At 39.3% G+C, this 24566-nt stretch overlaps 1 protein-coding gene across 2 annotated transcripts in view; it reads right to left on the bottom strand.

Moving 5' to 3' along the window:
* Positions 1–24566, bottom strand: part of PSEN1 (presenilin 1) — a 38515-nt gene that overhangs the window by 4801 nt on the left and 9148 nt on the right. The window contains exons 3-10 of one of the 2 annotated variants that reach the window (XM_063117629.1): positions 23798–23836; positions 20912–21168; positions 18934–19075; positions 13655–13722; positions 11756–11976; positions 8002–8100; positions 6464–6550; positions 2864–3040 (exon numbers count right to left, since the gene is read on the bottom strand). In XM_063117629.1, coding sequence (XP_062973699.1) covers positions 2864–3040; positions 6464–6550; positions 8002–8100; positions 11756–11976; positions 13655–13722; positions 18934–19075; positions 20912–21168; positions 23798–23836 — 1090 coding nt within the window. The remainder of the gene's footprint in view (positions 1–2863; positions 3041–6463; positions 6551–8001; positions 8101–11755; positions 11977–13654; positions 13723–18933; positions 19076–20911; positions 21169–23797; positions 23837–24566) is intronic. The other variant, XM_063117630.1, reaches the window with a different exon arrangement.

Here is a 24566-nt window from a genome sequence, read left to right as displayed (position 1 = left end):
TCTTTTCTGCTGCCAACTTCATGGGGTCTCTACTGTTGTATTACAGCAGTGTGCCAAACAGATGTATTTTCATATCAAATAGCTGTGACCGAACTAACCTGAACAAATGTTTTGAAGTCCAAGGATTTCAAATGAGTTAAGTTACTAAAGAACCAAAATGAGAAGTTGGAAAATGAGTCAAGATTTGAATGAGCCTTTTGCCTGGGCATGCAACCCCTTTGCTTCTCCCTTCACAGCATGAGCAAACAAACCAGGAAGCTTCTAATTAACCATAGTTTCCAGTTTTGTCCAAATTATTATTACTGGTTTTGCGACAAGCTGGGTTATTAAACCAATTTCAAGCCATGATAGCCATAGTTTCCCAGTTCAGACAAATGGAGAACTATTTATTTATTTATTACATTTTTGTTTATTTATTTATTACATTTCTATACCACCCAATAGCCGGAGCTCTCTGGGCGGTTCACAAAAATTAAAACCATTCAAAGTATAAAAAAACAGTATAAAACCATAATATAAAATACAATAAAAAAGCTCAACCAGATAAAAACAGCAGCAATGCTTCCTGGGTTGTTTGTTCACATCATGAAGAAAGAAGCAATTGGGTTGCAGGTGCAGGCAGATGGCTTGTTCATATCTTAGTTTTTTAAGACAAGATATGATCATCTGAATGCAACCACTGAGTGGAAACGGTTGACTGGGAATTGCATGGTAATTTTAAAATCTTGTGGTGGCTATGACCATATGGAAAGGCAGACAGCAGCCTCTGATTACATGGGAAGCTGAATCTCATCACCCCTCCACTGCTGCTTAGAAGCAAAAGCAGTAGTAGACCTCAGCTTAACTGTGTGGTCTGATGCTACAGATTCCTGTCTTCGCATATTATTACGAACACCACACAGCATGGTTTTCAGCTGGTACCCACATGTTTCTTAGTCATCTCCCTGCTCTGTGAGTGTTGTCATCAAATGTTTATCTTCAGCAATTCCAATGAAATGAAATATAAACGGCTTTCACTATATTTCTTAATTGATTACAACTTTCTGGTAAAAGACAGCTTCTGTTTTCCTGCCTAGACAGTAAAAAATTTGCTCAGAGTTTGCAGTTCTTGCTTAAAATGATAGCTTGCTTGCATGCAACACCATATCAAGTGCCTCAATGTCTCCTACCAGTTTCTTATTGTAATTTTTAAAGGCACATGTGTCTAATTATGATGCATCTTTACATCTAAATCTATGTTTATGGTTTACTGTATAAGCTGTTAGCTTTATTTTTAAGATAATTAGCAGCTTGGTGGACTTTTTAGAAGTATAACTTTCAATTAACAGAAAACAGGAGGCGTCTTTATTGTCATCCTATTAAGTAAAACGGAAGCAGTACTGAAATGTTTTCTCAAGCCTTTACGTTACAATGACAGCCTTCACCCTCATTCCCAAACCCAGTGGTCTCTATTAAGCATTCATCACAGTTATCATCCATTATCCCTGATGTTAGATAGCAGATGATAGTTCTTTTCAAGGTCTCTGTCTGACACTATCCCAGCAAAGGGTCTACATGATTCCCTAACGTGCGATCAATGGAGCTTGGAAGCACTGCAGCGCAGTGGCAGGGGCTGTGTGCCCACTGCCGCCAATGGGCCTGGCGTATCCGCACAAGGGTCCCATTGGATCCAACCCAGAGAATCACAATTTAGCTAGTTAGATTCCTTATGCTGCATCTCTTTCAGCTGGGCATCCAAATTAGAGAAAAATAATAATAATAATATGATCTCGATCCAAGGAGCAAGGGCATACCCAATGGGAGTTTTGATGTGTTTCCCTTTGAACAGCAGACCCATCTGCTGTATCACAAACTGCTTTGAAAGTACCTTTAGTTGCAAACATGGTTTGCTATATGGCATAGGGGCTCCTATTCAAGAAACATGAGACCAAAGCATGCGGAATGAGTTGTGTAGTTCTCTGTATTTTGGCCTATATATGCTATAGGCAGAGGGGTCTGTCCTTTCTTCTATATCCATTATCATTCAATCATATACACCCACATTACAATGGTGGACTTGGGTCCCAAACGTCTGGTGATGTGCACAACCCCCCTGACTATCTACAAATCACCACATTAAATGAAATTTTGGACACTATGCTGCAATTGTTGCAAGGCATAAAAAATAAGCCATGTCATATATTCTATACCTTGTATAAAAAGCAATTATGCAGAATATTCTGCACTGATCAGTTTCAGAGTAAAAACTAAAAGCGCACTTTCCAGGAGGCTGCATAAGTTTGTCATGACAGCCTTGTGGAGGTAAGAATTCATGCCGACAGGGGAAGAGACAATATACATTCGAAGTTCTAATGAGCTTTCCAGGAGTTTGTATTCCTGACTAACACAAGCCCAGAACTCAAAAGTGGGACTTCACAGAGAACATGATAAGTAACCTACAAATACTCCTTCTAATCTTGATTAAGAACTAGCATTGACCGAAGCTATATGTTTCACGTTCACTTTCTGTGCAGGGCTCTTAAATCTTTAAAACAGAACTACAAGATATGCTTTGCATCCCATCTCTCAATGGAATATGCTCAGAATTTCATTTGAAGAGTGACAACTACATTTTGTGGCACCATACATGCACACAATACCCCTGTGTGCATGTATGGTGAATTGCACACTGAATTTCTGTGTGCAAGAAATTAATCCATCATACCAAAGTTCGAATTCCGTGAAAGTCTACAGGCAGATCAACAACTACTTCTTTTACAATGGTCCAAAGTTTGCAAGGTAAGTGCATTCTAAAGCAATAACCCTGCATTGTCTCTTAGCCGTCTGGAAAGTTAATGTATGTTTATCTGGAAATGTTACTCACTCTCCTCTGGGTCCTCACTTGTTGTTGTGGAATTTGAGGGGATTGCCTGAACAGCAGCTCGTGTTTCAGGGGTCGATTCCAGAGGCCCTATCCTATTATCTCGTTGTTGCTCCCACTCCTGATTGAAACCTCCATCATCAGCCTCAGGACCGGCATTCTGATTCTGATTTGTTGTGACTGAAAAACACATAAAGTTTAAATGGATTCTTAACATTTTGACATACCAAGATCAAATGACAATGATTACAACCATGTATGATTTAAAGGCTATTGGATACATGAAAAAAACTGAAGATGTTTCCAGTGAGCTCTGAGAAAATCCAGATATGACACAACTGGAAAAAAATATTACTACTGTGAAACAAAGTTATTCTAATATGTTTTAACAGACAGTTATTGATGTAGAAAATTATGATATGCTAGTGTTTCACAGGACAGAGGTAAAAACGTAAGTGGAAGAAAGTAGTGCAGCTTTCGTATACCTGGGTTTTTTTGTATGTAGTGTGAGTGTGGATGTTTTACCTATGTGTGTTTCTCTCACCATCGCTGGTTTGACTTCAGTGAAATGGGTATTTTGTTGTGCTTCTGGATGGATTTGGCATTTGGGGTTCAGACACATCTTGGCCTTGTAAGTTTCTTGGCCAAGTTCCTTGTCTCACAGCCTCATCAATTTGACTTCTGTGAAACAAGTGTTGGAGCAGAGGACTGAGGATTCAAAAGAGTGGTTTTGTGTTAGGGTTCGGAACCTATCTCTATTTGTATTCAGATTCTTCTGTAAGTTACTTTTATGGGAAATGGGTGTTTTGTGAGTGGCCACACCTATCATGGCAGGCATTTTGTGAGAATGCGGATGACACTCAACATTCCAAATGTGCCCAGAAGGGCTGTGGACCCCTACCATATATGAGCATCTCTTAAGAATGTCAATATTTCTGACCAACATGCTGGTTCTCTACATTACACTGGTTCTACACACTTGTTTAACTATGAATCAAAACACTATGCATTAGGGGTGTACGGAACAGATCTGCTCTGCCCCAAAATTCGGAGCAGAGCTCCGATGAGGCAATTCTCCATTCTGATTTTCAGGGTGGCTCTGTCTCTCCACATTGTTGGATTACCCATCAGAGAACCATTCTGTTTTTGGAGAACTGCTCTATTATAGTCTATGGGAATTCACCAAAATGTTTACAGCTCCCTCATTTTTAAAGATAAAGATATGAAACTTGGCACCCTGGTAGCTCTTAAGTAGGTATTTAGCCATGCCAAGTTGGAAGCAAATCCCTTCATCCTCTGATTTTTAGGATTTTTTAAAAGTTCAAACTCAGGTTGTGAAACCTCCTCTTTAGAGTCTAGGACCTTGAACACACACTTTTTATAAAAAAATGAAATTTAAAAATGAAAAAGCCAGCCAGCAGCATATTACAAACAACAATGAGAGGTCAGACAAGAACAAATATAAATACCTTTATTTTTAAAAATATTTTTTCAAAGCATATAAACTTGACTCCTGTCTTCAAAACAGGACATAGTACTAGCAATAGCAAACTTTTCTCTCGCTGCCCCTTCTTCTCTTGACTTTAAGCCCAGCCGAGTTGCGTCCATACTTGCAGTACACAGATCAGCCTTTGGCACAAGATTCTTTTCCATATCCTTACAATATTGGCTTGTGAGACTGTATGGATCTACACTGCCTAGCAGCAGTCATCACTTTATCCTGGGACAACTCATTTACATGGAATGGTTTTCATTATTTTCATAATGTAAGCCATTTTTACTAAATCCTTCTTTTCAGCCAGCATCAATTTTTCAAGAAGTAAAGAAAAATGGTTGTAGTTTCATTCTAGTTCAGACACAGCTCCCATAATTTAAATATATGGTACCAAGTCGAGAGACATGGAGATGGGGGACTTTTATTTTTGTAGGAGGTTCCTAGTTTCTGACAGTTCTGCAAGCTCTCTTGAGAGAAGATGAAGTGCATATGGACACTTCACTCAATAACACACAAAGAGGGAGTGGAACTTGGAATAGAGAAAACAAGAAGAACTAGCACATATAAGAACCAAAGAAATGCAGAAAGAAACAGAGAGAGACTGCAAACAGGAAAGCAATCAGGAGCTCTCGCTCAATGATTCTCTCTTTCTTTCCTCCTTCCTTCCTAATGCTCCACAAGCAAGCAAAGGAATGAGTTCCAGGGTGGGGACAAATGGGTTATAGCATTTGTAATCCCTCCCACTAAGCACTGTGATAGGAGGGGGGACAGGGAGGAAGCTGTGGCTATTGGTTAGCCACAGATGTCAATCTCAAACTACCGCTCCCTCCCTCCCCTGTCAGCATCTTCCTAACACGGAAAAGTGTTCAATTAGTCCATCAAGTTAAAATGACCCCTCACGAAGCCTAAAAAACTTTCGAATACTTTCAGAGCTCTGAATGACCTTTGCTCTGCACTGCGGGCATCTGACAGTTTTAAAACCGTCCAACATTCACTCCACAAGATCGGACCTCCGACAGACCCTCGGATTTGCTGAGCAGAGCACACACCCCTACTATGCATAGATTTCCAAGGGCAAACACTCTTAAAAACTTGGGCTGCAGTCCTATGCACACTAATCTGGGAGTAAACCCCCAAAGATGTAGTGCGACTTACTTCAGGGTAAACAAGCATAGGATTGCACTGTAAAAATAAAGGTCTTAAAATATACTTCTTTATGCAGTTTCATTGTAAATATATCCAAAAGTAGGACTTTACTGAAACTTGCCTCCCTTGCCTCTCAAAACATGAAAAAGATCTTCTGCTTTTTATTTTTATACAAGCTTGCAGTAGTTCTGGCTGCAAGAATGCCAGCTAGCTCACGATCTGACCTCTCCATTCCCTGGAAATTTGCCTTGGTTTCTAAGAAAGATTTAAATGGAAGGGGAGAAGAACATCGGAGAAAGAGAAATGGTGGCTGCTGGAACCAAGATGCGAAAGCACCTGGGAGAAGGGATACTTGGTTGCTTGCTGATGGGCAATCATCTCAATAGAGAATGAGGTCGGCTTTACCAACAAAGAGGAGGAAAGGTCTATGAGAGAGATTGCGCTGCATTTTTAAAAACAGCATGCAATGCTGTAAACTGGGTTGCATTCTCTTCTGTCTGGCCAGATATCACCTTAGAACAAATCCAGGTTTTATATGCACTTGCCATCCAGGCAGAAACTGTAAGCTACACTCAGCTAAACATTCTCTAATGGTTAAGCAGTTCCTTTTTAAAAGGGAATAGAAAAAGCTTAGATGTGGGAACGTTGATATTTGAAGCATCACATCAAAATTGGGGTAGCAGAAGACAAGAGCCAGTCTTTGCCGAGTGCTCAATGCTGGGTTCAGGTCTCACAGGGAACAGGGAGTCATGAGGGTCTCCCCACTGCCACAGCCATGCTTTTGCTGGGGTGTGAAAGTGCACTGAACAAAACTACAGTGCATTTGGCCCTAACAGTTGATTAGCCAAGTACTTTTTACAAGCAAAGGAAGGTTAACCTGAAGCTGTTCAGAGGTCTTTGTGAAGCCACTTGAGAGAAAAACAACAGCAACACGAAACGAAGCAAAGATAAATGAACCTCACCTTGTGTATCATAAGTAGCGTTTTTGGGAGCTTTCTTTTGGGCCTCAGGGTCTTCCTCAGCCATGTTCACTAGCCATATCATTGTTGCTTTGGGAAAAATAAGAGACACCGCTAGTTAGCTGCTATTAAATTGTATGTTTTTGTGGTTTTAAATTGTATGTTTTTGTGATTTTTAATCTTTGTATATTGTTTTTAAGTGTTTTATCTTATGTGAACCGCCCAGAGAGCTTCGGCTATGGGGTGGTATACAAATGCAATAAATAATAATATTACGCCGCAACAGCCTAATTACATAAATGTAAAATTTTACTATTTTTGCAGGTACAAACTTTTTGCAGATTTTCCCACAAACCTCTTGCAGTGTACTACTACTACTAATACATTTGTAATAATAAAAAATAGTTATAGTGGTTTTAAATGTGTATGTATTTTGCTTGTTTTTGTGGTTTTTAATCTTTGCATATTGTTTTTAAGTGTTTTATCTTATGTGAACCGCCCAGAGAGCTTCGGCTATGGGGCGGTGTACAAATGCAATAAATAATAATAATAATACAGTGTACCCCAAAAGAAGAATGCCCAGGCTTACTGTGCTTATCCAAAATTTAAGTTAAAGGTGACTGTAACAGCTTATTTTTCTGCTTGTTATCTGCCCCGTTATCAATAAATCAGAAGCCAAGCTGGCTGAAATTTCGATATGTTCTAGCTGAGAAGAAAAGCTGTGTTCCACAACATTAGAATGCAACCTTATATTGAAACAAAATCAAACAGAAATTTGGTGAGATTTAGTTTTTACTTTTATTAGCACAAACGTGTAGGTATAGGAGGCAAAAATGGCAGACTCATTAGGAATTAGCAAATGAAAATCAGGGCAATTTTCAAGGCATATATGCCAAATCCAAATAGACAGATATATTTGTTTTATATTAAGTCCTCAAGTCATTTTTGCCACTACATCTGCATGCGATGGTAAAATGTGTAATCTGTGACCTTATCCTGGTGGACTGGTTGAAACGCCCTATCGTAAGAAAACAATCTCTGAAAATTATATATGAGCCAATAAGGAAAGGTCTCCTGAACTTCTAAGATAAAGTTTCTATTTTTAAGTGGTGAGTATCTCCAAAAGTGCTGTAAACTGGGCAGGTCTCAACAAAGACGTTTTGTCTTGGTCCCAGTGTATTAGAGGGAGGGGAAAAATAAACAAACACACTACAGACACACACACACATACCTGGAAATATTTAAAACATTTTATAGATGTTGCTGTATTTGATCTACTACCCTGTCTAAACCATATCCTTTTTCTCTCCTTTCATTTTCATTCACAATAGCACAAAATGTTCTTTCTATCTTGGGCTATTTTATACAGTACTTGTTTCAAGTTTTTGAGCCAGCAGCAAAAAGAGACCTAAGGAAAGGAAAATGTGACACACAGCTGTGTATCTAGCATCACATATTTTAGCAGGAAACCAGATGGATTATTTATTTCGGTTAGTTCAGGAACAGGTATCAGATTACAAATCTCAACTCTGTGTACTTACATGAGTAAATGAGTGCTGGGAACAAAGTTTCATTTCTTTCTTGTGCTGTTTCAACCAGCATACGAAGAGGCCCTTTAGGACACAACACAGCAATCAGATCTGAAAGAGACATTAAAAGATAAAAACAAAACACAAATCAGAAATCACCAACCTCTCTCCAGAAAAAAAATGATACTTTAGCAATATGGTCTCTTAAATGCCATAAATTACACTGCTTGGTAGACCTCACATACAACATCCGAACCTTCGCTAATTGTTCTGCAGGATCAACATGGCTACACGTGTTGTTGTTTTTAGTCTATTCTGTTTTGACTGCATAGAGTGATAAAAAGACACAACAGAAAAACTGTGCTGGATTCAAACTGGTTATCAGTAAGATGCTCCGACATATTACAGAGACTAGATAGTACACATAACTTAAAGAAATACAGAAAGTATAATACCTTTACTCTCCCTTTCCCTATTTTTGCACCGGTCACTTGACATCTATTGTTATACAATGGCTTGGATCCAGAGTTCCTGTGAACAAAACTCTGTTCATGGGACACTCCCACTGGTGGAAGGAGGATGCGATTTTTGCCAAATCCTCCTTTCCTCTGAAGCCTCCTGAACATTTGCTCTGAAGGGTGGAGCCCCTCTAGACTGATGTGGGAGATAGTTCCTCCCTTCCTTTAGCAGGAGTCTCTTTTGAGAACATTCACAGAAGGGAAAATGAAATCCAACAGTATGTTACCTTAGCAGAAGGAAATAGTGATCTTTGTTGTCTCCCCACCCCCCAACTTATGGCTGATCACTGGGGCAATAGGGAAAAGTTACTGGGGCATTTCAGGGGCCCATGAACCACGGTGTGTGACAAGTGCTCTTCATGGCGCTCTATGGATAACCAGAATATTTAGGCTTCCCTGCTGACTGACGTGACTTAACTGGTAAGGAAAGACAGATTCAGTACACAGAACTAGCGAATAATTGCAGTCTTCCATTTCAGTGTGGCCTCTGGGGCTTAATTTGTTCCTACCCCACCTATGTTGATGCTGTTTCTGGTAGACTTTAAAAACATATGAGCACTTGGGCGTTTTTTAGATTTGTCTCACATATCAAAGATTTAAATCACCTTTGTGTACATGTGCATGATAGTCTGTTCTCTAGGTTTTGTTTTATTTTAATTAAACATTACCTGGGCATTTCTGGAGCCACATAATTTTATTATACCTGGGCACTACCCTGCATCACTAAATTAAATGTCATCACTTCATTTAAGAACAAACACATTAATCAGGAATACCTGAAAGTCAGTAATCTGAAAAACACCCCTTCTGCACCATCCACAGACGCAAATGTACATTTCCATGTGCTTTAGCAATTCTTCTGATTCAGTGCAGATGTTAACAATAGTTGTGTGAATCTTCTACACTCTTATATATAACAAATGACTCTGCGGTACAGAGTATGAATGATGAAAAATGGTATCGTCTATGATGGTAGTGCCAAATTAGCATAATCTTATGAAATGGAGCATCTGTGTTATGTGCAATTTTTGCTTCTGCATATCTTATGCAGAAAAAAAAGAATGTATTGTAAGGTCACTGGATTCTCTGTACAAACACAATTTGTAAAAAAAAGTATGAGACATTCACAAACTTGTTATATAGTGAGTACAAATCTCCTTGGAAAAGCCAAGTGTATATTTTACATACCATCTGGCTACAAAAACATGATTTATTTAGCATTAACAAAAACCTGGCTTAGGTATTCAAAAATTATGAGTAGTATTAAAAAATAAGTACCTTGTGCTCTTTATCACTGCAGGAGGTGGAAAAACAGCAGTGAACATAAAAAATGTAAAGAAATGTTTGCTATTCCTAACAAATTGGATACTGATCTTATATTCAGAAAGCACACTTCCCTCTAGTAATCAATATTTTAGGAAATTGAAGATTTGCTTGTTTTAGGGAGGGCCTGTTCATATACTGAAAAAAAGAAAGGAAGAAAAACTTCAGTCCATCCTTGCTGGACCAGATCAAAGGCCTGTCTAGGCCAGCTGTAAGATACGAAAACCTTGCTGCAGTAAGAATAAGAAAAGGAAGGTGCATGCTCTACTGATTGGAAAGAGTGGGGTTCTTAATGAAAAAATAAAAACAAGTAAAGCCGCTGGAAAAGTCAGGACTTTGCTGTAGGATAAGGTAAACTTACACTATTTCCACTTTTAAAAAAAGAGTAACATAAGCACTCATGTGATAAAACAGGAACTTAACTAAAAGAAACAATTCATTTTGTGCAACAGCAGTACAAAAAATACTTCATTATCACACCGTTATAAAGTGTGGTTATTTTGGTACAAGTCCTAAGGTCTGGCTACAGTACTCTTAAGTGCTGTAAAATGGCACCAACAACCCTTTTGCTGTAGAAATAGTAAGCCTCATCTTCTGATGGCAGTAACTCAGCTAGTCTCTGTCCCTGCACAGCAGGCATTTTAGTAGTGTTCATTAGGACTGCACAATTGCCCCATCGCCACAAATGCTATTAACTTTTCTGTGGGCATTCCATTCCGCAAGGAGCCACACATTCATTCACGTCCTGGAGAACTGCAGTGCCTCTCTCCCTTACAAATCCTACAGAGTGAGATAAAGATGCCATACAGAAGGCAACACCATACCTGCCCACTATAAGGAGTCTTCACACTGTATGATGGGCATTACAATTAATGTCTGAACATCTGCCTAGGGATTTTGAGTCACAAACTGTATGCATGGTGGGAGGATCAGGACTGCGCTGGCCCACCCCTCTCGTCAGTGTTGCACTGGCCCCTAAGGGCCATAGCTTCTGGTGTGCAGATTATGTGGATCAAGCTTATGCTTGTTAGCCTCTATATGTATAGGCCCTTATGCAAAATTGAAACTGAATGTACAGTGAGAAATACCATTGGTACTGTGCGGTCCAGCACAATAGTAAAACCTACCATACACACAGTTTCAAAATCTGTACAGGACTAAGATATATTCCAAGAATATTGTTCTCTAACATATTTGGAAACACAGTATATTGCATGACTATTCCTCTGCAGCAATCCCATGTCACAATGAATACAATTTTAAAGTGGAATGATTTTCTGACAAAAATGATCAACACCTGGCTGCACAAATGGAATCATCTTGAAAAGACTTCTCTCTCTTTATGTAGATTATCAATCTGAGCATGCAAAGCATATTGTAGCACAACCCAGCAGGGCCCTATAAAAGTGATCCACATTACAGAAAATCACACAGCTCATCCCAAATGAGATGTTATGACACACAATAGAAGAAATCAAGAATATATCAATTCCAAACAGTACTCAAAGTTGTTTCTAGATTTAATTCCTGTGACAACACTTGAGATTTCCTCTTTCTATTTGTTAAATTATAAGTTTGTTTTGAAATTCTAGGAGATGTTTCTTGCGAGTTGCTTTTCTCAAGAAACAAAATATTCTGTCCGCCCCCAGATCTCTTCTGAGGTTGGGTGTAGGGAATGACATCCTTTATTCTTTTCCATCATAGACTCACTCTCGTACAGTCAAAGCATATTGCACAAGACCGAGGGAGGCATAATCAAGGCATTGTACAGATTCACAATATCTCAAACTTCAAAATGGCACCAATTAAACAGTCCAGTTTTTGATTCTGGTTTTCTAAGACTTTTGTTCAAACATAAAAGTAGAGAAAAGCAGAATGATATGCCACTGTTGTTTCTAGTACAATATTTGGCTTGAGGATCTTACCGTACACTGAAATCACTGCCAAGATGAGCCAGGCAGTCCATTCGGGAAGGTATTTGATAAACACCAGGGCCATGAGAGCACTTATCATAATGAGGTAGGCTTGTTGAAGCCGGAGAGGGCCTTTCCAGTGAATGCAGATCATTCCTACCACACCAAAGTTCCAGATCATGAGCGCTATGGTAATGTAGTCTACAGCGACATTATAGGTCTTATAAACCTCCCTATGAAACACACAAAAGATTAGGGAAAATCTGTTAACTCATACAATGGCAGGAGGGAAGTAGAAACAAGCAACAACAATAGTCAACCAGTGAATTATGTTTGCGATTTTGTGTGACAAGCTCAAAATAATAATTTTAGTCCTAGCCAAGATATAGAACTTATGCAAAATAATTCAATTTGGAAGGAGTGCTTGGTTTAAGCAACCTTTCAACTCAAGCCTTGACTTACTAACTTAAATTTGTGCATCACATTCTATTTTTGTCTTTTGCCTCCTGGGCACATAACAGTAATTGTAATACATGAGATGTGAAGTGTATATTCTCCACTCCATAATGAAATATCATTGAAAAATAGAAACTTAGAACATGTTTTTTAGCAATTCAAAAAGCAATTCAAACAACTATAACTACTTCAGCAACAAGAGATAAGTCATGCATGATGTGGTATTGCTGTGAAACTCAAAAGGATATACAATGGATCAACTGAAACAAGTGATTTATTTATAAAATGAGTGCACTTTAAGTAAAATCTTTAAAGAAAAGGAGGAATTAGCATGGTGGGTATATAAGAATCCATACAGATCTGCACCTAAGTCAGAATTAGATTTTTTAAATCACTTTTTAATGTGATTGAAGAAATGTACCTTTTCTTAGAGATCAATTTTGAATGTGATTCTTTGTGGACTGAAACTGCGCATGTCAAAAAGGCCAAATTAACATTTGTCCTGAATGGGCAAGTTCACAGCCCAGTCCTCGCCTCTCCTTAACTTTTGTGATGACAACAGCAGAAATTTCTGCCACAGCCATTACTGCATCATCCCATATGAGGCAAGCAAATCAGAACTAAACACCTCTGCCCCATTTGCACCTAAAAGCAGGGAGAGTGTCCTGTTGCTTAAGCTCCCTGCTAGTGCAAGAAGCTGGGCAGAAGCTATGCAAGCCTTAGAACATCATACGTGGATCCTATGTGGGTCTCATCTCTCACTCTACCCTACAGGCCACTCATTTGGCCTCCCCAAGCACCAAGAGATGCTACTATTTCAGCACAGGAGCCAGAGCTAGCTGCTACCATCTGGTGCAAGAACCCTGAAAAGCATCAAAGTCTTGCTTTTAATGTAGTTTCAGAACATTGGTGTATCAGTTCTCAAGCAAATGGGAAATCTATATATGGCTTGGTCTCCTTGAAACCCAAATGGCTACATATTTTTAACAAAGCAGTAAAAAAGCATTCACTTATGCTATTGTCCATCTCTCTCTCTCTCATATATATATATATATATATATATAGAGAGAGAGAGAGAGAGAGAGAGAGAGAGAGAGCTCCTACACAGTATAGATGGGATTTACTTAATTCTCAAAGTATTGTATCTTTATCTGCTGAAAGGCAGGCTGCCCAACCAAGGCTTTTAAGATAGGAATGTAGAATTGTCACAAAATTTGCAAAACTCTATATTGCCCTTCCCCCAAATTGGGAAGGGCAATATAGAGGCACACAAGCCTCTATATTGGCACACAAGCGCAGCTGAACAATTTTGCACCCTTGGAATTCATTATCCTGGATATACTTTGAGATTTACTATTTTCTCGTAAGGAGTGTAGACTTTATAATCCAACTCAGACAAGTGGATGCACTTATCCACTTTTATGACTTTAAAGATCAAGATTTTAAAAAACTTACCCTAAGTAAATGAATGAGAAAAAGAAAAGCAAGAAGAGAGAAGAAACGATGAGCCACCCATGGATTACCTGAAACAGAAACACATCAATTTAGGTTTCCTTGAGATCTGACATTTTCTGGTGAAATCCAAAGGGCTGTGAAGTTCCATATGGAGATCGTGTGTGTTTCCACCCCTCCACCCACTTCTTATTGCAGCCTTTATGCCCTTGAAAAGCTGTTCATGAGGGTCTAGAGCAGTGTTTATTGTGGGGTGAGTGTGCAAGTATTGGAGGAACTGGCAAACCCTCTGTGCATGCATGGAAGTGCTATCCACTTGGGAATGGGGCTCTTCGGATCCCAGCGATTACAGTGAGTTGGAAATTAAGAATGCCTTAAAAGAGAAAGGGGTGGGGATTTGGAACCCACTAACAATGTACCCCAAACTGTAAGTGTTTTGGTTCATCATTTGTACAATCTGTTGTTTTTATACAACCAACTCTTATCAAATAAATTTAAGAACATATTGAATCATATTAGCCTGACATTCTGGCAAGAAACTATTGAAAAAGAGAGGTACCCTCTACCCATAGTATATATGGAAGACACCTTATATTATTTGAGGAAATTTTTATTTACATTTCTACATATATTTACTATGTTTTTATACTGTTCCACAGTAGTATGAATTCTTGAATATTATACGTTATCTAAACTACTTACAAGAAATCCTGAGAGTCAATGAATGAATTAATAAATATATTTCATTCGGACTTATATGCACAGGAATCCTGAAGTGGCATTTTTCTTCTTCCCCACGAGTTAATAATGGCCCTCTTCGGAAGACAGTTTTTATACTGTTGTTTTTATGTTTTTGATGGTTTATACATTTTGTATACTTTTTAATGTTTACTATTTTAAACTGTTGTAAACCGCCCAGAGAGCTTCGGCTGTGGGGCGGTATATAAATGTAATAAACAAACAAACAAATAAATAAATCATGGCTTTAACCATGATGAATAAGGCTTTAAGGTGTCTTCTGAATAGGGCCAATGAATGAAAAGTTTGTGAAAAGTTTAATGTAATGTATGTGAGCAGCCCAAAACCTGGAACATCTAAAACCTTTGGATAAGCAGAAGATCAGAGAAAAGGCTAATGCCATAATATAATCAGAAATCTTCAAATCAGAAATCAGGGCACTCCTTCATGTGAAAAGCTGTTGTTGATAAAACAGTCTTTTAACATCTGAAACATAGTGTCGTAAACTCTCGCTATCAGAAGTACCCAAATTTAGCTAATCAAAGGCTTGTTTGGATGATCAGAAGGGAAAAGAAGCCATGGTGACTCCTTTTCCCTGTCTTGAGCGTGCTTCCCGTGTGCCTGCCATTTCACGAATTACCCTCTTTGTGTCATCTGAACCCAGCAAGGTGCTTGGCAGGGATGGCCAAAACAATATGCAACCCATGACTTATTGTAGGGGTTTCAAGCTGGGTTTGAACCACACAGCAACCTGCCCTGCTGCAAGGGTAATTAGGGAAATGGCAGGTTCCTGTGTGGCCTGCTCAGGGCAGGGAAGAGAAGTCACTGTGGCTTCTTTTCCTCTGCTGATCATCAGAACTCAGTCAATATGTAAGCAAAGAAAATAATGGTCATGTGACTTGGTGCAAATGAAATGAGTTCACAAGTTAATAAAGGGGACTATAATAATAATTTAAATCTGCTTTTCTGTAAATCACCAAAGCATTCTTTTTAGATATGAAAATCTAATACATATTTTTGACCGATAAAACAGAAAATAGAGCTATGTTAGACTTTATGCTTTGATTTATTAAGCACTAACTTATTCAGCTAAATAGATACCAAGAAAAGTATTACCACTCAACTGGTTTACATAAGTATAGAGATACTAACAAAACCAGGTGAACAATGTGTTTTTCAGATATAGTTCTGATAAAGAAAAGAATTACTTCATAACAGCACGTCAAGGCAGGTCTCAAGAGTTTTGATTAAAAATGTTCTCATGTCTCACGTGACAATTGCACCCACATTAACAGACTCCACTTTACCTGCTAAAACCTGACTAATTTGCTTGCTGCCAAAATGTGCAACACACTCAGGAATGAAGTGTTTTACTTTTGGCAGGGGGAAAAAGGTTGCCTGTCAATACATGTAAACAAATAGAATTCAAGCCTTTCAAATAAAACAAACATGCAGAAGCGAAGTCATTATTGTGACGTTTTCTGGTTGAAGGGAGTCACAATTGCAATGTAGGCTAACCGGTACTTCCTGTTACCCACTGCACATGGTCATTTGGGTGGTGACCAATGCTAAACTAGGGCATTACCACATAGAAATACAGGTGTACAGTGACTCATCCTATCTGCATCATGGCCCTTTGACCCGTAATGGGAGCTTTCATATAAGAACAGGACATGGGGACAGCTTGTTTATTTCTCTCCCCTTCTCCACATGGCTTAGAAGGCAGATCTGGTATTTAGTCAGTTTCATCTCCGTTTTTACTGCTTCACAGGCTCCATTTGGATGTCATGCTAAACTATAGCTTAGTGAATGGGCCTAGCCACCCCCTAGGCTTGCATACACCTCTCCTCCTCCTCCACAGTCCCATGGAGTTTGGAAGGTTTCACTTCCATTTTTGATTAAGCACAGGTTCTCATGTCTACTCATCACAGCAATCTGTGGTTGATCTTCAAGTATGGTTAATTTCAAATAAGACAATTTCAAATTGTGCTTTAAGAAAGTGGCTTTGTTTGAAACCAAACAAACGAGGACAGAAGTCAGCAAAACATTGTGCAACTGGGGAAGGAAACCCTGCAAGGGCCTAAACACAACAGCACTGAAAGTTGAAAGACTGTGATGTTTATTCCAAGCCTGATGCATTTCCAGTTATAAAAACATATTCCACATAACTTATATCAAAACCAAAATGTTAGAAGAATCTTTGTGGCTCTTTAGAATGTATCATTGCATTAGAGTATGTTGTTTATTATCATTAAGATTCTGTATTTAAGAGACTTCTGTGTAAGTTTTGATTAATGTTAATATTGTTTATTATCTGTCCCTTGTATATTGCGTTTTGTTGCACTGCCTGGTTTTGATATAAGTCTTGGTTTTGATATAAGTTTGTCGAATAATGAGTGTTGATTGTTGTATTAAGTGTTATTCACGGTTTGATATTTGCTTTTGTAGTAGAGTACCCTTGAGAAACAGGTTTTTTTACAACCCAAAAGGTGTCAGTCTTGGAATAAACAACAACATAATCTTGCAGTGCTGCTGTGCACTTGGAGGGTTCCCTCCCCCAGTCTGTACTTTGTTTGAAACCAAGCACAGTTAAGATTAACTATACATTAGTAGATATGGATGATAGAGCAAACTATGGAAGTGAACTCAGAAATTCAAGTGAAAGCTTCTGAACTTCTCTGCCTCCTCCAGGACCTGTGGGAAGAGGAGAGGGGAGTCTAGGAAGGGGTGATAAGTTCATTCATATCTTGCTGAATCGTAGATATGGACCCTAATGTAGCATTCTGCAAATGGAAAGGCTTCTTCCATCCACAGAAGACTTTTGATCCAGCAGAGGATCTCATTTGCAGAAGATGGGGGGAAGGACTTTTTTTCAATGTGACCTCCCTCTTCAGTTTTCTTTACCTCTGCTCAGGGAAAGCTCCTGCCATGATTACAGTCTGGATTCAAGTCATAATTTAGCACTACGTCTGAATGTAGTCAAACAGTTAAGGTATATGCAACCTTAGTTCCTCTATTTATAGTAAATGCAATACTTAACTTCAGAAAAGCATCAAATGGAAAATCATTATGACACAATTTGTTCATTTTGGGGAAAGCAAGAAATCTGAGCAAGAATTTTAGCAAGGCTCCATTCACAGTACTGAAGTATATCTATGATCAAGTACCATCTGGGTTTTTAAATAACTAACATTGCAAAATTCTGCTTGCTTGTACTACGCAACTAAAGCAAACAATAGAAGAACAGAGCAGTATGCCTCTACGGCTCGGGTCCAGAAAGTCCATATTCTTCCATATGAGCCTGCCTGTGCTCTGAGATCTTCTGGGGAGGCCTTTCTCTCAGTCCCACCAACATCCCAGGCATGCCTGATGGGTATGCAGGAGAGGGCCTTCTCGGTGGCTGCTCCAAGGCTCTGAAACTCCCTTCCCAGGGAAGCTAGGCTGGCTCCCTCTGTGCTACACTTTCAGAGGCAGGCAAAAATTTCTTTGTTTCAGCAGGCTTTTGGAACTACTCTGGACCTCTGTTAATGTATTGGATTTCCCCCCCCCCCCCACTTTTAATCTGTTACTGTTTTTTAAATTTTTAACATGTTTTTAATTTTACTGTAGGTTTAATTCTATTTTGACTTTTGTAAATTTATATGTTTTAATTGTACATGTTTTGATCTTGTAAACTGCCTGGAGTCCCAGTACTGGGGAAAAGGCAGGATAGAAATATTATTATATTATTAATAATAATACTAATAAGTGCTAAATGCAAGATAGTTTCCAAAACAAGTGACACCCTAGATATACAAAACTCAGCATGCAGGCTCCTAGTTTTTGCAAGATCATCTATAGAGTACTATCCTCGTTTCAATTAAAATAAAAATGAATGTTTATTTCAAGACATAGCTTTGGCCCTGGCCAGGCAAGATTTAAGTGAACGTACTTGCATTTTTATATAGATAGGTAAAAGTTTTAACAATTCTAACGGTGCCTTCATCCAGACACAGATTCCAGAGTACACGTACACAGATGTGTATGTGTATAGAGATTTTATACATATAGACACAAAATGTGACACACAGGGGCAAGGGATACATGTTCCATAGTCACATTGTGACATTGTTCACTCAGCCCCAAGAAAAAGGCAGTGAGAACCAGCGTTATGGGCAATTACATAACAATTGGTCAAAACAACTTTCTGACATTTCCATACTCATTTTTAAAGTATTTTAATTAAATCCAGTATTTACTCTCCCCCTAAAAACATGTCCATTAAATTAGAGTTATAAAAACCTGTAACTTCTAAATTAGATATTCATTATCCTCCTTTTCTATACTGAAATATCTGAAAGAGTGAAATAGATAATTATCATATGCTGCTCTTCCACAGCTGATCTTTAGATTAAGCGCAGTTTTAACAACTGTTTTAGTTCTTTGTGCACTGGAAAAATAATGCCTTCCAAGTATGCTCTTAAAAATGAAAAGACATATCTGGGGATTTCAGTATTTCCCTAAGCAGAGAATGAGATATCATAGTCCAGTGAACTTGAGCTCACCTTATAGCACCGGTACTTATAAAGCACAACCAGGAGTATGGTCATGACAACGATAACGCTAATCATGATGGCAGCATTGAGAACAGAATTCAGAGCTCTTTGTCCAACGGTTTCTGTATCTTCTGTGAATGGTGTGTAGATGCTGCAGTAGGAAGGCAGAACAAAATAAAAGATGAAATTTGTGCTATATAGAAGTGCTCTTCTAATAAGTTTCCTAACCTAACGAGAGTTCAACGAATAAGGAATCATTTTAAAATACATGCTTTGAATCATAACTCTTCTAAATAATGCCTTTATGCATACACCACCTAGTGGCTATGAATTGTAAACAAGTTCAGGTAATGCTGTGAATAAAGCCGAAGTCAGACATGGAAATCTGAATAAGCTAATATGTTCCTCATTTAAAATATTAGGTTCTAAAAGACAGCAGCATTGGTGATGGCATGTATGTTAACTCAGAATCAAGGATCTAACGTAGTGTTTTAACAACATTAAAATGATAGAGAAAAACATAATCAGAGAGTTTTATTTCTTCCAGTAAAGATAATAAAAGGTTACTGTGTTGGGGTAAAAATAGAGAACCTTAATATTAATTGGAGACCCCTTTAACTTGTGTACATAAAATAAATGCTCAGGTTAGTTATTTATAAACTTCAAGGCACAAGTTGACTTTACATGGGAATGTAAAAAGTGAAATCCTAGAAGTATCCCTCCGCTGACAGAAGGCTTCCATCAGCAGAACAAGAAGGGAGAGATTCCCCTGCAAGCCTTCAGAACAGATTTGGAGGGAGTGGTGCAGGGGGAGGGGAAATCACCCCATCCACGAGCCACCGATGGAAGTCTTCTGTCAGCAGAGGGACACTAGTTGAATTCCACTCAATGTCTAATCTATATACCAAAATGTGTAAAGAAGAGCGCTACATCCCATTATAAAAATGAGAGGTCTCAAGTTACGTTTTGTTTCAGGGAACATCACAGGAGGTTTAATTAGATGTGACAGCTATAATACCAGCTGTGTTTAGAAAAATATGAGGTGTAATATGGGCTGGGAGTGATTCAAAGTGGGAAAGGGGTAGGAAGGGAGAAGGTTCCCAACCTTTCATTTCTAAACCAACCCCCTCTAATTGCTTTTCTTTTGGTGGGGGTTATATCTGGTTTAATTTGTTTTTTTAACTGTGCATATTTATTCATACTGTAAGCTTTATCTGTACGCCGCTCTGAGATCTTAATGATATAGGGCAGGATATAAATGTTTTAAATAAATAAATATCTGGTCTCGGGGCCTGGCTGGGAGAAGAGCTAGAGGAATAGGGATTTCAAGGAGAAAAGTACAAGCAGGAGGAAGTTTTGGCACCCCCTTCCTGTCCACTGTGTTTCTGTGTGAAACTGCCCCCACACCTCACTTTCATACCTGTTTGGCAGTGACCCATGTTCTAAAACACAAACTGTCTGTCATAATGTCCCGTAAGACAGGGGTCCCCAACCCCCAGGCCACAGACCGGGCCGCGCAGGTGAGCTGCTTTCACCCCCCACCCCCACCCCAGCGTACCTGGGCACGAGGCGCCATTAAGCCTGCCCAGCTGAAGCGAAGCCAGGACGCTGGGGTGCGGGTGGGCGGCTTCGGGACAGCATGCCTGGCCAGAAGCTGCTCTGGGAGAGTGACTTCTGGGCACACCATTCTGAAGCCTTCCGCCCACGTGTCCTGGCTTCGCTTTGGCTGGGTGCCCACCCAGCTGAAGCAAAGCCAGAATGCTGGAGTGGGGAGGGGGCCTTCCCAAAACCATTCCCCTGAAACCCCCACCCCCCCGGTCCGTGGAAAAAATGTCTTCCACGAAACTGGTCCCTGGTGCCAAAAAGGTTGGGGACTGCTGCCGTAAGACCTTGAGAAACTGGTTTAATGGCAGAACACAAAGGAAGGAATCACAGAACATCAGAGCAACAACAACAGCAAAAGCAAGGGGAAATATCTGAAACATACAGCTGTCCATCCTTGCGTGTATAAAAACTGACGGACTTGATGGTTGCAACTACCACCACCATACAAAGCGTGACGGGCGCAAAGAGCATGATCACATGCTTTGCCCCATATTTCAGTGTCAGCTCCTCCTCCTCCTCGTCATCTTGTTCCACCACTTGGCGAGTGTTGTGCTGCGGCTGCCCGTTAGATGCTGAACCAGGATTATCATTGCGTCTTCGATCGCTGCTCTCCTGACGCCGTCTTTCGGAGTTGTCATTCTACAAATATATTTTAAAAATCCAATATCTGTAAATACCTCCATCCTACATGTACACTCCATATTGTTAATTATAAAGGGCAGGGTCAGTGAACAGTCTGTGAGCATTTGATACTGCAGCATTGCTGAAGCTAAGTGGCTGTGGGCCTAAGGAGTGCCCACAAGCAGGGCCCCCACATAGAAGCAGGGCACAGGGAAAACAGAATGATGTCACTGTGCCTGCTTACCCTACCCTGTACCTGTTTGCATTCTCTTCCCCTCCTTATTGTTTTACTAGGATTTTATTAGATTGTAAGCCTATGCGGCAGAGTCTTGCTATTTACTGTTTTACTCTGTACAGCACCATGTACATTGATGGTGCTATATAAATAAATAAATAAATAAATAATAATAATAATAATAATAATAATAATAAAACCAAGATTCAGCAGTAAGGATCTAAAGACAACAGCTAGAGTAAGGCAATAAGGGGCAATTGATGACAACAATGACACTACAAGGAAAAACAATGAAGTGATGTAAAGGATATCTGAACGCTTGTGGATGAAGTAAAAAGAAAGTATATTGTAGCCAGTGCTAGGGATCTCAGTAGTAATTGTGCTAATTATGCACATATTTGTTGCTTGTATTTGATTGATTTGTATATATTGTAAATGCCAAATTAATGTTGATGGACCTAAATAGTTTTATTCAAGATTATTATCTACACATGTGCAGAAAAACACATCAGCCCTTGGGAGGAAAATTGTTTGGTAAATTATATCATATTTTCTTTCTCTTCTCCTTATGACTTTCTCCCATTAGAAAAATGCTGGTTTTTTGAAGTTACATTTAATATTTCAACAGTGAGCACACACGCCTTAGGATCGATGTGCTTCTCACTGATCAACAAGAGGGCTTTAAGTCAGGGATGCAAGAAGCCATTTTCCAACTCTCCTGCGGCAAGTGGCCAATACTATTTATTAGTAGGCAATTAGAATTTTCTTATTCCTCCGCAGCACCCCTTCTCTTGTATGGCGCTTCTTGGCATAAAAATGTTTTGAAATAGTAAGGCTGGGTCAGATATTCTCCCTTTTCCATTTTTGGGTTGAAAGTAAACCCTAAATTGTGGGAGTGTTAATCTTTTTAAAATTCTGCTTGCTCTGTCCCCCCCACCCCAACTCTGCTGTACCAGTTGTGTTCCCCCCTTTCCCCCGTCCTTTCTGTAACATGCTTTTCACCAGTTAGTCACATTGGTGATCCCAGCAGTCAGGGATTACGCAGTGAACAAGGTAACATCTTAACGTTTATGTAGTTAGATTTGACTATATGCTGATGTCACTAATAGGAACTGAAACATTGCCATCACTCTAAATCTGCACACGCAAATCTGCCTTTTTGATGTAATCACAATAAAAATAAAAACCATGAGACTAAGAGCTTGCAACTTTTATGAGAAGTGTCCCCCCTCTTGGCTCAACACTATGCAAAAAGCACTGCAAAGCTCCTTCTGGTATGAGAAACACACCCGCTTTGGATCTGTGGCAGCTGTAGAAGGAGCAGGGAAGTGGGGTCAGGCAGGTAGTCGTCAACATTTATTTACAAAATAGGTTAGATTTTCATTTCTTTCCTTTGGTGCACTTGAATTAGATATGCTGTCAGCGTAACCACCGATTTTGTGAACAAATACTAAAAACCAGTACCATGGCTGCATTTTAGGCAAGACCCAAAGCAGATAGATCCAAGATAAAACCTAAGTCTGAGACCAGTAACAAAGCAGGTTTGAATACGCTTCCCTTCTTAGTGCCCCTGTAGCTGCGTCTGCTACTGTGAGCTGTGCACTGGCCTTTGCTTTTTTATGGCAAGGGACATGCATCCTGGTTGTAAAATGGCTTGACACATATACACAAAGTTCTTCCCTAAAGCAAGCACAGTACAGGGACAGTAGTAGCTATGTTTATGGAATTTGGGAGGTTGGCAGTGGTGGTCTCAAAAATACGTAGCATTAGTTTATACACAGCATGGACAAAGTAATGCAAATTTATAAAGGAAAATACCCAACTAAAGCTATTATCCACAAAGCAGAAAAATACGTAGGGTAAACAAAGAATACAGACCACAGGAATATGAAACACAATCATACCCGTGATTCTAAATTTCCTATTATGGTGAAACACAGAAGTATCGACATCAGTGAAAGGCAGTATAGTTTTTTGTTTTTGTTTTAATTTAAAGAAACTTTGGAAATATCTGTTACGGATTCAAAGAAACTTATTAGACCTTAGAAGAAAAAAAAGTGAATTACTGTTAAATATCCCAACACCTCAGGAATACTTATATGTGAACGTTTAGGATTGTTTTCTAAATACAGCTAATTTTCATATATGAAGAAAATTGTCTTCACACCGATACTTCTGACATTTAGCATGATTATTTTGTCACAAGTACACAGAGAAGGAAAAAAAGATACAAGTAAATAATCAACCCAAGAAACTACTTAGGGCTGCAATTTAAACTGCCAAATAGAAAGCGAGGCAAAAAACACTGATACCTGGAACGGCACATCTGAGCAAAGGTGCATTTTACATGACAAGGAATTGTGTCACGTTTGTTGCACTTTGTTCCAGTACATGCAAAACACAAATCCCTACCTGATTAGCATTAAACAGATCACAGGTCAGAGGTGTCATCTGCAGTGGAAGCAAAGGAACACATTCCTCAATTTCATCAGCCATTATGGAATTAATGCCTTGAAAGAGGTTTGAACCAAACCCTTGTACAACTGGGTTTGTGGCAAGAATGAACTGTACATCTTCAAGGTGAATGAGTAATATCAAAGATAAACAGCAGCCTTGGCGGCTATCAAAAACATAGTTAATATCAAATCCAAAGCAATAGTCCTCATAGAGTGGAACATGGACATAGGAACCTCCTGAGCAATATATTGCTGCCTTTTCACCCCTGGAAATGCAGGAAGCAGCACCAGGAAAAAGGGTGTGATGTATTGTGCCAGGCTCTGAAAATCCTGCCACAGTATGGACTTCAGTACCTCCACCGACCCTTCAATCCCCTTTAATTACTCAGGAGTCTCTGTATTGCCAACATGGCCAAGGAGCCAGTGTACATTGACCAAAAAGTCATTGAAATAACTGAACCTCTCTGCATATTTTTAGGAAGGTGCACTACACGGGGACAGTGCACACCAAAATATTTGCCACATGAACTTAATTTTAAACGGCTCCCAATCATGGCTGCCACCACACAGCAAGCTATATGTAGAAGCTCACTGTGGGGAAGCTTTGTTGCTATGCACAGTAGCACTCTATTTAGAAACACATTCATTTAACTGAGGATTGAAAACTGAATTTGTTTCCATAAATGGTTGCCAACTAGCATGTGAAAATGAAAGCACTTGAAAAA

This window comes from Elgaria multicarinata, chromosome 2 (genome assembly GCF_023053635.1).
Source record: "Elgaria multicarinata webbii isolate HBS135686 ecotype San Diego chromosome 2, rElgMul1.1.pri, whole genome shotgun sequence".
Lineage (NCBI taxonomy): Eukaryota > Metazoa > Chordata > Lepidosauria > Squamata > Anguidae > Elgaria > Elgaria multicarinata.
Note: the sequence above shows the minus strand (reverse complement) of the source record. Positions and strands in the feature narration are given on the sequence as shown.